This window comes from Mandrillus leucophaeus, unplaced genomic scaffold (genome assembly GCF_000951045.1).
Source record: "Mandrillus leucophaeus isolate KB7577 unplaced genomic scaffold, Mleu.le_1.0 Scaffold83, whole genome shotgun sequence".
In the NCBI taxonomy this organism is placed as follows: Eukaryota; Metazoa; Chordata; class Mammalia; order Primates; family Cercopithecidae; genus Mandrillus; species Mandrillus leucophaeus.
In genome coordinates this window covers 593,626-608,071 of record NW_012109030.1, presented here as the reverse complement: position 1 = coordinate 608,071, position 14,446 = coordinate 593,626, and the positions used below count along the sequence as shown (strand labels likewise).

The 14,446-nt window shown below is 40.6% G+C and overlaps 1 protein-coding gene across 1 annotated transcript in view; it reads right to left on the bottom strand.

The window, feature by feature from the left end:
* Positions 1-14,446, bottom strand: part of CUBN (cubilin (intrinsic factor-cobalamin receptor)) — a 347,579-nt gene that overhangs the window by 138,515 nt on the left and 194,618 nt on the right. Inside the window, exons 32-36 of the mRNA XM_011968102.1 lie at positions 11,583-11,742; positions 9,414-9,527; positions 7,202-7,312; positions 5,670-5,798; positions 4,417-4,549 (exon numbers count right to left, since the gene is read on the bottom strand). Coding sequence (XP_011823492.1) covers positions 4,417-4,549; positions 5,670-5,798; positions 7,202-7,312; positions 9,414-9,527; positions 11,583-11,742 — 647 coding nt within the window. The remainder of the gene's footprint in view (positions 1-4,416; positions 4,550-5,669; positions 5,799-7,201; positions 7,313-9,413; positions 9,528-11,582; positions 11,743-14,446) is intronic.

Below are 14,446 nucleotides of genomic sequence, written 5' to 3'. Positions count from 1 at the left end.
AAGGAAAGGAAGGGAAGGGGAAAGGAAGGGAAGGGAAAGGAAGGGAAGGGAAGGGGAAAGGAAGGAGAAAGGAAAGGAAGGGAAGGGGAAAGGAAAGGAAGGGAAGGGGAAAGGAAAGGAAAGGGAAAATGTACTTCTCTGTCATGTGTATCTTTCCGTTAACGCTCAACATTATCCATTGCAAGATTTTACTTTACGCTAAGTATAGTGCTCCCCTGGGGCTCTAGCTCAGCTAATGGAGGAGAATGGTTAGAGATAAGCAGCCTGAAGGCTCTGGCCACCTCAAGCCCTACCACTAGTCAATATACCAGGTACATCTCTGGTCATTCCCTGCCTACCAGACCACAGGGGTGAAGTAACTGGTCAGCTCTGCTCTACCCTCCTCTCAAGCCAGATACTAGCATTGGTAGGTCTCTAACCAAATCAGTAAGCCTGGTGGTAAGCTGGTGGCTCTCACAATCCCACCAAGGTGGGTCACTACAGTATAGACCATTTGGACTACTCTAGATGGAACTTTTACAGCAAGCTATAATTGATCATTAAAATCAGGATATATCCACATCAGGTAAAGCAAACCACACATTTGTCTCCTTTGACAATCTGATGCTTTATAACACAATATTTGTATCTTCAATCATTTTTTTTGCAAGGAATTGGTCTAAATCCATCTTTGGGATGACTGCCAAGTTTGGTGCGTACATTCAGGCTCAATTTCATTACCCATAATATGATCAACAATGAAATATGCTAAAATTGTTTTCTTCTGCTTCTCAGAACGCAGAAAGGGAAGAAAGGGAGATCATTTTCCTCAGAAGGTAAATTACATGCAGCTACCTCTAAAATCTTTCTATTCAAAGTGCAGTGCATAGTCCAGCAACATCAGCATCACCGGAGAGCTTGTTTGCAACAAGCAATCTGACCCCACCAACTAGCTCAGTGAGAAAATGAATTTCAGCAAGATCCTAGGTGATCAACATGCACATTAGCATTCTGTCCGATGCTCCAGAAGATTACAAAGTGAAGATCTTTTCTACGTACTAGACTAGTGTAATCCAGTGCTAGATGGCAGAAAAGACATTCCATTGGACATGGTGGTAGGGAAAAACCTATAAGGATTAAATTAAACTTTAAAAAAGCTTGATTATTCTTGGAAGTCTTTGCTTTAGGCTGCTACATTTTATAAGCAATTCTACCCTTTGGCTTAGATCTGTTAGTAAATGTAGGATGTGGAACAAAAATAGTACAATCACTGTTTCTTATTATCTCATTCTGATTCTTGAACCGAGACCAATCACTTTCTAAAAGCACTCCGCAAGCATAAAATACAATTTCTGTCAATTCCCTGCCTACCAAACCACAGGGGTGAACTAACTGGTCAGAAAGATTGCACTGCACTTTGAATAGAAAGATTTTAGAGGCAGCTGCATGTAATTTACCTTCTGAGGAAAACGATCTCCCTTTCTTCCCTTTCTGTGTTCTGAGAAGCAGAAGAAAACAATTTTAGCATATTTCACATTGTTAGTCATATTATGGGTAATAAATGGTTAAATATATGTTTTACAAAAAAACTCTTTTTTAGGTTTTATTTCTCCCCGTTCCTTTTTGTTGCAGATTCAACCATAATTTCTCCAGTCCTCTTCCCTACTCAGTTTCACCACAATCCCAGCCCCATGTTTTAGAACTTGATGTGATACATATGCTTCTCATATGCTCTCACACACCCCAGGGTAATGTTTCCAAGCACCCATCTGGATAGAATTTAGACCAGGGAAGAAATAACTCACAGGCCTTGCCTTCTCATTAATCAACTGCAAAAAAAGAGGCATCTTGCAGTCTAAAAAATCCATTTTAAAAATAAAACTCAAGCTAGTAAGTCAGAGTAATCAAAATTAACTTCTTACAGGCAAGAAAGGAAATAGCTGAGCCATTATGATTTTCTATATGGTAATTAAAATGTAATGTCTATTAAGCACTAAAATAGATGAAACTTGCTTTTTGTGTGTATAATCTCCCACCCTCTGGAAGGAGAGCCTAGTGCTGCCCATTTGGATTTATTTGTGAACCATCACAGAAGATGCTTCAGAAATTGTAAAGATTGAGAGAATTAAGTCACTGAACATTTGCTAAGCACCAGCGGTGTGGTATGCGTTTTAAATTTGACATCTTCTTTATCTTCACACTTCTAGAATTTTGAAATTACTATAAATTTGTTTATAGAAACTTGTTATTATCCCACAGAAATAAAATGAATTTAATTAAACAGCTTCTTAATGTTGGTTTATGAGTAATTTGTCAAGACCCGAAATCTTATCTGTCTTGAACACCTAGCTCAGTTCCTGGCAACCGCTGAATGAGAGCGGTCAACAACGTGAATGTGGTAGACACACAGAGGAAAAGACCAAAAAAAATCATTTTATGTGGTAATTCTGATAAGCCTTCTAAAGCTGTGCGAAGGGCTTTGAATTTTATTCTAAGGACAATGATGGTGTTTTATTGATCAATATATAGAAAGCACCTCATAGGAGAGTAGCATGAGCCAACTACATGCCTAGCATGTATTAGGAGCTTAATAAATATCTGTTGAGTAAAGGAATAAATATATGTCCGGTAAACATTATAAAGTATATAGATTTCTTCCCATCCAGAATTCTGTGCTCTTACTGAAGACGAAGACAAACCAAGCCAGGTGTGGTGGCTCATGCCTGTAATCCCAGCACTTTGGGAGGCCAAGGTGGGTGAACTACTTGAGGTCAGGAGTTCGAGACCAGCCTGGCCAACATAGTGAAATCCCATCACTACTAAAAATATAAAAACTAGCTTGGCATGGTGGCATGTGCCTGTAATCCCAGCTACTCAGGAGGCTGAGGCAGGAGAATAGCTTGAACCCGGGAGGCAGAGGTTGCAGTGAGCTGAGATCATTCCACTGCACTCCAGCCTGGGCAACAAAGCCAGACTGTCTCCAAAAAAAAAAAAAAAAAAAAAAAAAGACAAACCAAAACCTCCTTCCTGTGAGGCAGCTTAAACTTGCATTGCCTTTCAGCACGCAGAGGGTGTCTTTGTCCTAACACAAGGCCACTTGTACCCTGAAGAGGCTCTGTCTGATTGATGGATTCAAAAAAAGCAACTTGAGATGTTTGAACTTGGTCCACAAATAGGATGGTTGTCCCATATTTTTAATCAGTTCCAGATGCACAGATTAGCAAGTCTTGGAAGAAAAGTAAGACTTTTAAATAAACAGGCCAGGGTCCTCAAAACAATCCTCCTCTCTCAACAATAAGTTACTTATATTCTCTTCAAAACAGAATTAGCAGTCCCAACCACAGCCTAGTAATATGTAACACAGACTGGTAAATAACTTCTAATTCAAAACGGCAATTTAAATTCCAAGATCTTATCTCTCAACATATAATAAGCATCCATTATCATGTGACATGTCACATATACCTCTCTATTAGTTGATTAAAATGTGTGCTTTTTACATCTACTCTAAGAGATATTATTGTTGCTGTCTAATTTAATCTAAGACCACTCAGAATGTTATAGGATCCTACTACTAATTCCATGTTTATAGTCCCTGTTCAAAAAGTGTTATAGTGCAATGAGGAATATGAAAGTGTTCTAAAAAATCAAGTTTAAAGTTTAAGTAAGTTTAAGTTTGGAAGTTAAAAAACTTCCAAAACCATTCTTTTTTCTTTTTTTTTCAAGATGGAGTCTCACTCTGTTGCCCAGGCTGGAACGCAGTGGCTCAGTCTCGGCTCACTGCAACCTCCACCTCCCAAGTTCAGGGGATTCTCCCACCTCAGCCTCCCAAGCAGCTGGGATTACAGGTGCCTGCCACCACTCCCGGCTGATTTTTGTGTTTTTAGTAGAGGAGGGGTTTTGCCATGTTGGCCAGGCTGGTCTCGAACTCTTGACCTCAAGTGATCTGCCCGCCTCAGCCTCCGAAAGTGCTGAGATTACAGGCATGAGTGACTGCACCTGGCCCCAGAACCATTCTTCTGATAGAAATAGAAGGAAAGGTGGATTGAGGTGGGATAAGATATAAGCGTAAAGAATGCTTAATTGAGATGGGAGGGCTCTGCTGGAATAAACAATACTAGTGATTCTCTGGAAGGACCTACATGTGTCTAATTCCAAAAAAAGATAAGATTTCTGTACTCTGAACATGAATGGGCCACAGATTCATTTGCCAAGGGCTCAAGAATGTTCTTTTGGGAATGTTAGACAGGACTCAAGAACCATGGTCGACAGAATCTTCATGCTATTTATAACTCAAACTATGACTGAAATAGAGGAAATTTGGAGAAATACTTCCTAAATTTCACATACACTGTAAGTTGCCCATCTTATTAGCACCAGGACTTCTTTCCTACAGATTCATTAGCACTGAAACAATACACCATAAAAAGGATTTACATAAAAGACAGCTGGAGTCGGTTGCCAGGGGAACTGACGATGTTCCAGACACATTCCACATTAGCGGGATAAACGTCTGGGTAGCCAGGGCTGTTGAAGATGCCTTCAGCCACGTAGAACGTTCCACCACAAGCTGGAAGAAAACAGAAATAAAGTGAGTATCACAGCAAAGACTGCATCAGACACTATAAAATAAAGGAGAAAGAATGCTAGAGCCATATCGATGTAAAAGAATAGACAACATGTCCATCTCGCATTTTAAAACATCATGTCATATAAAATAAGGAGGGAATGATTCTGCAAACTGAAGACCAAGGGCCAAGCAGTGTGGTGGATTAGAAGGAATTTCTGCAATGTCTTTTCTCAAAGCCTTTTCTACCTGTGAATGGTAACTTTGAAGAATAAAAGACTTGTTTACTATCCTACAGCCACTTGACTTTTGTGACCAGGATTCTATTCAACCCTGGCCTAGAAGCCAGGGCAGCATGCTTGCTTTTCCCTCTCAGTAGAGCACTGAAATGCACTCACCATCTTCTAGGTGTTCTGTAGCTTTTAACTACTAATAACAAGGAAGATGGCAGTGACCAGCAGCACTCTTCCGGCTAACAGGCTAAGAAACCCAGTCCTGGGCGGCTCCCCGTTCCTCTCCTCCCCAGGTTGGGGCTGCCTTAACAAGCCAAAAAGAACACCAGGGTGAGCGCAGTGGCTCACACCTGTAATCCCAGCACTTTGGGAGGCCAAGGCTGGTAGATCACGAGGTCAAGAGTTCGAGACCAGTCTGGCCAACATAGGGAAACCTCGTCTCGACTAAAAATACAAAAATTAGCAAGGTGTGGTGGCAGGTGCCTGTAATCCCAGCTACTCAGGAGACTGAGGCAGGAGAATCGCTTGAACCCAGGAGGTGGAGGTTGCAGTGAGCCAAGACTGTGCCATTATACTCCAGTCTGGGCGACAGAGTGAGACTCCATCTCAAAAACAAAACAAAACAAACAAAAGAACATCAAGTCATCTGAGAGCGTGGGGTGTAGCTGAAAAGACAGCCACATTTCCAACCAATTGTCCACACTTTCAGAGTTCATTATCGTTAGAACTAACAACAGGTTCACTTAATTGGGAAGAAGGTAAGATTTGGTCCAGAGGTGATCTCAGGAAATTAGCTCCCAACTACGAAGGTCAAAGAGTCCCAAATAACAAACCAAGAATTTCTATCACATCCCTGTTAACTGCTGGAGCCAGGTGCTAAGGTTTCTTACCCGACACTGATGCAGTGACCATAGCGTGGAAACCCCCAGCACTCAAGCTATAATCAGAGACGAACCTCAGCGTCAGGGCGCTGCTGAAGGATGTGATAGGATGGGGCATGTCAGTGCCACAGTAACGGCCTAGATAATGAAGATAACAACAAGGAGAATGAATGACAACATGGCAGAGGCCACTATTTCTAGGAAATACATCTTTACTAGAATTACAAGAGACCAAAACAAAGGGAAGAAATTGCCACTAGGAGAACCACTTCATTCAGGGTCAGTGTTTGAGACAATACCTGATCATTTAAAATAAACTACATATAGGAGCTATACATAGGAGAGGTGATTTATAAACATGATCAAGAACAATAGGACCAGAGGAAAAACTTAGACGACCAAGGGACACATGTACCTAAAGCAAAAATCTCCAGCCCAGTTGGACCCGTACAAATACATGCACTAATATTCAATATGTTGTAGCACAGGAAAGTGTGGATGCTGGAGCCAGGCTACCTGGATTCAGCTCCTGGCTCAGTCATTTGCTAGCTGTGTGATCCTAGGCAAGTTACTGAAGTGCTTGGTGCCTCAGTTTCCCCACTTGGAGAAAAGGGGCATATTGAAAATAATGAAACCTATTTCATAAGGTTAAAAGGATTGACTTATTATTTCTAACATACTGAGAACAGTACTCAGCACAAGGTATTGCAATGTAACAGTTTGTTAAATAATATGTCCTTATGCTTGTCAAATGCTTACTAACAAAGACCTCGGCGATGCTGTGAGAGGTGTGGAGAGGGTGTGGAGAGTTCATTGACTGCTGGCTTTTGTCTCAGACACTGTCCTGGGCACTGGGAATTAGGCAACAGGCAAAGCAGTCTCCTCCCTGACAGACCTTGTCTTCTAGTGCAGGACGAGAGGTTTTTACAACAAAACTCAAAAGTTAGGAAGTTTATGGAGAAAGCTTAAATGGCCTGAGGTGGTTTTGTTTTGTTTTGTTTTGTTTTTTTGGCTGAGAATATTTTAGAAACTAGAGAGTGGCACTCTTTAATTTTATTGGGAAGTCTAACAAACAAATGACAGATTTTTAATGGAATTAATTAATTAATTAACTAATTAAGTGGGTTTTTGTTTTTTGTTTTTTGTTTTTTTTTGCTTCCACTAAGGACAAGGCTGAAAGAAACATGCTCCATTTGAATGTAAGAACTTGGTCAAATATTAACAAGAAATTTCCGACAGAATGCTCTGTAATGCTGGGATGGGCTGCATTCCACTACTCTTTAAAGCAGCTGCAATTTTTAAATCTTTTAAAACATATACACAAACTATTCACATGTTTGAATATATTAATCAACAGGCTGAGTTCCCTGAACCACACATTCAAGCCTACTTTCTTACCCTCTAATCATCTTTACTTGGCTTAGGCTGCTCTTTCTATTTATTGGAAACATTCTAACCTAGAACGGCAGCCTATAAATATGTAGATCTATAAATAAAGCACAGCCAAAACCACAAATGTATATGAGTGAGCGCCGAGGTACCTCGGAGGGGTGCGTCTTCGTGGTTGCCGTCCAAAATTTCTACAAAGTCACGTGTGCACGTTGTGCTTCTTTCAAGTTCAAAGTGGGTAAAAGAGAGGGTGATATGATTTACTGGAAGAAAAAAGAGAAGATTCTCTAATACAGTACTGGCAAATAAAACATACAGGGAGATGGGGCAAGATGGGGAGGTGGGGATGGTTAATGAGTATAAAAATAGAAGGAATGAGTAAGACCTATCTGATAGCACAACAGGGTAATTGTAGTCGATAATAACTTACTGTACATTTAAAAATAATTAAAAGAGTATAATTGGATTATTTGTAATGCAAAGGATAAATGCTTGAAGGGATAGAGACCCCATTCTCCATGATGGGATTATTGCACATTGCATGCCTACATCCAAACATCTTAGGTACCCCATAACTATATATATATCTACTATGTATTCACAAACATTAAAGATAAAAATTTTTACAAAATAAAATTAAAATTAAAAAACATACAGGGAGATAAATTTACTTCTGACAATTTCATGTAAGGGTTCTCCAGCAGAGAAGTAATGAATGAGGCAGATTTGCACATGGTTGAAGGGATAAAGGGAGGGAAGGGAATAACTTCTATGCTAGATGGTTTCCTTTGAAGAATAACAGAATAGATGCTTTCCAAAGTGCCTGTGGCATCTGAAACGCTGGTAGTGGTAAATAAGAGGACTCCTGGGTAGGTTCATTCTAGGCACTATAAGGGAACATCTTGTTGGAAAATGCCACCTTTCCAGTTTTTATATCACCATTGCTGTGTTTCTCTGATAAGCATTTTTCTCAATAGATTCATTTCCTTAAATTCGGCTTCTTTGCATGTGCTTGCAAATAATGCATTCTTTTCTCCCTGGCTGTCACATTTTAGCTCACTTAGTTTTATTTTCAGGCTAGAGCTAGTGCCCTAAGGTTCAGAGACATTTATCAAGAAAGCTTTGCAGAACAGCAAGCCCCTGCATACATTTTCTTTTTGTTGTTCTTCAAGCTCTCTAATCTTCGGAACAGGATCTTTTCCTATTGCTGTTCTTGAACTAGTGAGATCTTTCATCTAAATGCTTTACAACTCATTAGAAAATAATCCTCAGGCACAAACGGCTCTGTTCAAGGGAGGGGGCTTCTTTATCTACAGCTCAGTTTCTGGCTGGCTGGCAACTTTCTTTGGGGCTCCACCTTCCCGTTTGAATTGGCTAAGGATTACATCATCAGCCTCCACATCTTATGCATGTCAATAAAGATACCAGCAATTTGTTAACTCCTGACATACCAAGGGAAAGTGCTAGAGAATATTTAAGCCAGACTCTTCATTTTGCAGATTATTTTTTCATGGCCTGATAAGCTTAAGTGACTTCCCTATTTTCACACAGGCGATTAATTGCTGTGTAAAGAACTTAAAGTCTTTCCTACATTATGCCTGAAACCGTATTTTCCTGCAAACCTCAAAGGAGGGCAGGGCTCCCCTGAAACAGGATTCAGAAGGGCCCCAAGCATCACCTGCTTTGCAGCTATTCTGTCATGTCCTTTAGGGGCATTTCCTGATGTTCTCTTTCTGTCTTACCAACGGACTGTTACCGGGTCAGAAAATAAGATTCTAGGGTTCCAAGAAAGAAAAGAAAGTAAGCGTTTATTCAATGTTTATTCTAGGCCTGTGCTGGAATAGTACCTTGCAGGAGAGCCCAGGTTTTATGAATGTCTGCTTTGATGGATAGGCGTGTGCATTGCATTCTGGCCCGTGAGTCACTGATTCTCCAGTCTGTGGCTCTTCTTCATTTGTTCACTCAGCAACTGTCTTGGGCATCAGCTACACTCAAGGCGCACATGTCAAACACTATTTATCGATTATTTTGGTTTACCCCCAATCTCACATGCCTGCATATGCCTGTTAATACAGCAAGGTTGTAGGTGTGTTGTATTGTTGTTGTGTGTGTGTGTTTTTAACCTTTGCTAGGCCTTGAAATGAAAAAAAAAATTGTTTTTAAATTTAGAAGCAACTGTAAAAATGACTTCCCTATCAGATTAGGAAATGCTTGTTCTTGAGCACATCAGGAATCGGGACTTGCAAAAGATGAAGAGGAAGGCCATCGATTGTTAGCACTGAGATAAGAAGGTTACCCATAGACTGACCTTCCCACAGGCACCTTCTCTCCTGCATGCCTTTTCTTTTTTATTTTTTTACTTACATGGAGGTTGCGCTTGAATGATCCAGCTGCAGTTCTGATTGTTTGGATAATTGGCAGGGAACCGTGGAGAGGAAACAGTATCAAATGAGCTGGTGAGGATGTGGCCTCCGCAGGCTGGGGAACACACAAACACACATACATGTCATATGCTTTTCATTTCTGCTGACCATACGAAACAATTATGTGCTGAATAAAACCATCAGTGATTTTTCTTCTTATTTCTAAAATGCATACCAAGAAAGTTCTCCGTAAGGAGAGCTGCACATAAACCATGAGTTTATATTTTATACAGTTTATATTTTTAACAATTATTCTTCAACTACAGGAAGTAGGAAGTGGCAGAAAGCAACAGATTAAATGGCTATGAATTGCCTAAGTCATTCAAACAAAATTCTTACATGGATTCACTTACACGGCCCACTCATAAACCACAGGTATAGGGATAATCTACTTATACATGACCTCTTTTTTTTTCAGGAAAATAAATACTCAATTGAACAAGGCTTCCTAAGGATGACTGCAGATTATCAGAGAAGAGTAAAATTCCATGTGAGTCCTGAAGAGGGAGAGGCGGTCACCGCTGGAGGGCGTAAGAGGTCTCGCTGAGGGGGAGGCTGAGGCTAAACTAGGACTTGCAGGGTGAGAAAAGGGAGGCCAGGGAGGGGACCGCCTGAGCAGACACAGAGGAGGGTAAGGACTGCATCTCTACAGGCTCAGCTGGAGCGTAGGGTGCCCGAGGGATGTGGGTGACTGACGCTGGAGAGAGGTCAGGGTGGTTCTGGGGCCCTTGGTTAACATCTGCAGGAGCTTGAGCTTCATTCTCCAGGCCAGGTGGAGACAGGACACACACTGAACATTCCAATGGCATGATCAGAGCAGGGCTTTTACAGGTGACTTTGGAGAGAGATGGGGTAAGGGTAGGTGACTTTGAGGAGGTTGTCATAGTCCAGATGAAAGCTAGCAGGGACTTTTTACTATGAAACAACATACAAGTGAATAATAACATGCAAAAGAACTATTAGGAAACTAGTTTTTCTTTAAAATCAACAAGAATATGGTCTGTCTTGCTCCAAAGTCTAAAGGTCTATGGTATGTATTTGGGAGACCTCGATCCAGGCACTGTCCCTATCCAGAGCTTTTTACTACAGAATATAAGTGAGTTGACTAAGATAGACATAACGACTACACAGACTAAATGTATTTGTAATGAATGTTCTGAATCATCTGAATACAAGTCATCTCTGATGGGATAAGGGGTTCATCTCTCAGAATGAGCAGATGAAAGGCAATGGATAAAAAGGTCTTGGAGAAGTGGTGATTTAAGAACAAAAACAATGGCCAGGTGCAGTGGCTCATGCCTGTAATTCTAGCACTTTGGGAGGCTAAGACAGGAGAATCACTTGAGGCCAGAAGTTTGAGACCAGCCTGGGCAACAGAGCAAGATCCCATCTCTAAAAAAAAAAACAGCCAGGTATGGGGGTGCACCTATAGTCCCAGCTACTTGGGAGGCTGAGGTGGGAGGATTGCCTAAGCCTGGGAGGTTGAGGCTTCAGTGAGTCGTGATTGCACCACTGCACTCCAGCCTGGGTGACAGAGCGAGACCCTGTGGAAAGAAAGGGAAGGGGAGGGAAAGAGAGGGGGGAAAAGGAAGGGAAGGAGAGGAAAAGGAAGAGGAGGGTAGCGGGGGAGGAAGGGAGGGAACAAAGAAAAATAAATGGAAAACAACAGTGACTCCTCAGTTGGACAATGGCAGGACTCAGAAATGAGGGAAACCACTGCTTCCGGGGGCTGGAATCTGATTACATTACAAGCAAGTCTCGTAATTGATAGCAGTGTATCCCATTGTAGTGTAAAGCCTTGGGTAGTGCTAGATCAGTGAATTTGGATAAAAGCTTTTCTATACTGTTTCTAGTCTTAAAAGCACTTTTAAACAGTATTATTCTGAAAACTTGTTAGAGATGCAGGTCCAAAGGAAGTCAGAGAAGGAGAAGGTTTCAAGCATCAGGAGTTGGGATAAATGTAAGTCATAGTTCTTTTGTTCTATTTAATTTTTTACATGTTAAGTAGAAGGCTGTGATCAATTTCTGAGCACAGGTCTCATTTCACTGTTGCACCAAACAGAGCACTGAAGATTTCTCTTGTGCTTGGGAAGAACCGCAGGGTACTTGCCTTGCCTGAATTGAGCTCGGAAGCCTCTGTTCTGTCTGGAAAGGCCAGATAGAAATCTCACGAAGAGGCTGTTTCCTGAGGACACGATGGGGTTAGCCAGCTGCTCCCTTCCACACGTCCTGGCAAGGCGGGACATTGTGGAGCTTGAGCCATCGTATGCCTACAAGAAAGGTGACAGGGCAAACAGTGGTTCAGAGCTTCAGATTCACATCTAGAAGGACTGTATTCCATGAACTGCCTGCATGCCGATGTGCTAGTGGAAAATCCCACGTTTGCTGGGTCTGGGGAAACCGGCTTTATTCTTTTGTCTTGTCTCACAGTTCCATGGGAATGTTTGAGTCTTTGGTCATTTGTAGGGATGCTGACATGAATTTCGGCAGGAGTTCCTCGGTCAGAGCCACTATTAGATCTCTTGATAACTTCATAAATGCCATCCCTTCCACATTCCCCTTCCTCCCCAACCCCAGTGTTGTCACCTCAAAGGCCATGCCCACAACATGTGCTGGAAATGTGTGATGCAAGAATAGACACATGAGAAAACAGATGAGAAATAATGATGAGTGATGAGCATTTGTTGTCAGAATCCCGACATTTGTTAGATCTGTTTGTTCTGCTTAGGGTTCGTGATAGGGTAATGCTTAAGAGAAAAGAAATAGTAGAATTCTTTTCAAATGATAGAGGCTATATGAGGCTGATTTAGAAAATTACCTCTCTCTCTTTTTGGCCAGGCATGGTGGCTCATGCCTATAATCCCAGCACTTTGGGAGGCTGAGGCGGGTGGATCACCTGAGGTCAGGAGTTCAAGACCAGCCTGGCCAATGTGGTGAAACCCCATCTCTAATAAAAAATACAAAAATTAGCCAGGTGTGGTGGTGCACACCTGTAGTCAAAGCTACCTGGGAGCCTGAGGCAGGAGAATTGCTTGAACCCAGGATGGAGGTTGCAGTGAGCCTAGATTGTACCACTGCTCTGAAGCCTAGGCAACAGAGAGCAAGACTCCATCTCAAAAAAAAAGAAAAGAAAATTACCTCTCTCCTTTTAACTATTGGTCTCGTCTTGCCTAGGGCCATGCTGAGACCTAGCTGACCCTCTGTGCATGTAATGAAATGGAATCTACATCACATATACCTGAAATCTCTGTATTGATTTGTTGAAGTTGAAGCTTACTAATTTGCTTGGAACTCAGTGTCTAGATGAATTTTTGAATACTCTTATGTGTAAATCAGGGGGAAATGAGTTCCTTCGCATGGATGATTAATAATAACTCCCATTCATTAGGTGCTTACCATGTGCCAGGAACTGGATTCAGCCCTTCACATACACTGTCCCATTTTATCCTCAATTTCTTTCCATTTTTAAGAACAGGACAACAGATGCACAGAGAACCTAAGTAACGGGTCCAAGTCACACAATTCCTAAGAGGGAGCAGGTCATGTTGAATCAGACCACTAGATTCCAGAGTCCAGAACTGAAACCCTTTCCTCTTGTTCAGTGCAAGGTATCAACTGAGCAGGATGCATGCATCAACCTGCCAACCCTCAGAGTGAGACTGAAAGCATGAAGGTAAAATATGGCCGTTTCATTTAAAACAAATTGCCACTTATATTTCATAAGAAAATCTTGGGGAAAAAAATAGAAAGTTCAGAGATTCAATGGAAGGAAGGTACTCTCAAGTGACTTTAAAAATCTGCTGATGATTATAATCAGTGTTCTGTTTAGCCACAGATATGATTCTGTATGTTCTCTTTAGCCACAGGTATGATGGGCAGGATATTCTCAGTTTGGCTTATACAAGCCCATGAATCAAATATCAATAGGATTTTTAACTTTCTGAGGACCTAAGCTTTTACAATAAAAATTTTAAAACAAATGTGGGTCTGTTCTGGAGCAGCAAACCTTTTCTTTTTTATTATTTAATGTTCAAAATTTAACTCTCTCTCTCTATATATATATATCTCCAATAAATGAAACCTGATGACTGATTTTCATTCAACAAAGATTGATTAAAAACTAAATTCCATTTTCTTAACCAATTCAAATTATAGTTTCCAATCTAGTATGAATGCTTCCTTTTATCACGCTGAACACTGTAAACAGTAGACAAAATGACATGTAAACCATCACTACGAAAACTCTTACTACATTCACACTTGAGTCTACTCTCAAATATCACCACCATTGATTTAATTCAAGTCTTTATTGTCTCTATACTTGGTTTTATGCTGTCCTATGGTTATAGGTACAGCATCCTAAGCTTTAAGTAATGTTCTATTAATACTTTCTTAGTTTTAATATCAAAGGATAATGAATACCTTCTTAGAACGTCTGTGGTTATAGAGTATGGAGAATATACCAATTGAATATTAAGGCACAGACTATTTACTTCTCTCAAGATAATTTATTCATTTATTTGTTTAGAATAGCATTTTTTCATTTTTATAAAAGTTTAGTATTCAATTTTGTGAATATATATAGTTTATATTTATTTTTTATTTTGGTTTTAACTGATGCATAATAATCGAACATATGTATGAGGTATAATGTGATGTTTCAATACACATATACATTGTGTAATTATCAAATCATGGTATTCAGCATGTCTATCAGTTCAAACATTTATCATTTATTTGTGGTGAGACCATTAAGAATCCTCTCTTCTAGTTACTTTTAACACAGTATAATATTTATAAGCCATAATATTGTTTACTGTGGGTGCCCTACTGTGTTACAGAACATCAGAACTTATTCCTCTTACCTAACTCTAATTGTGTACCTTTGACAAATATCTCCCCATAATTTCCTCCCCGCTACTGTCCGCAGCCTCTGGTAACCACTATTCTACTCTGTACTTCTGCGAGATCAGC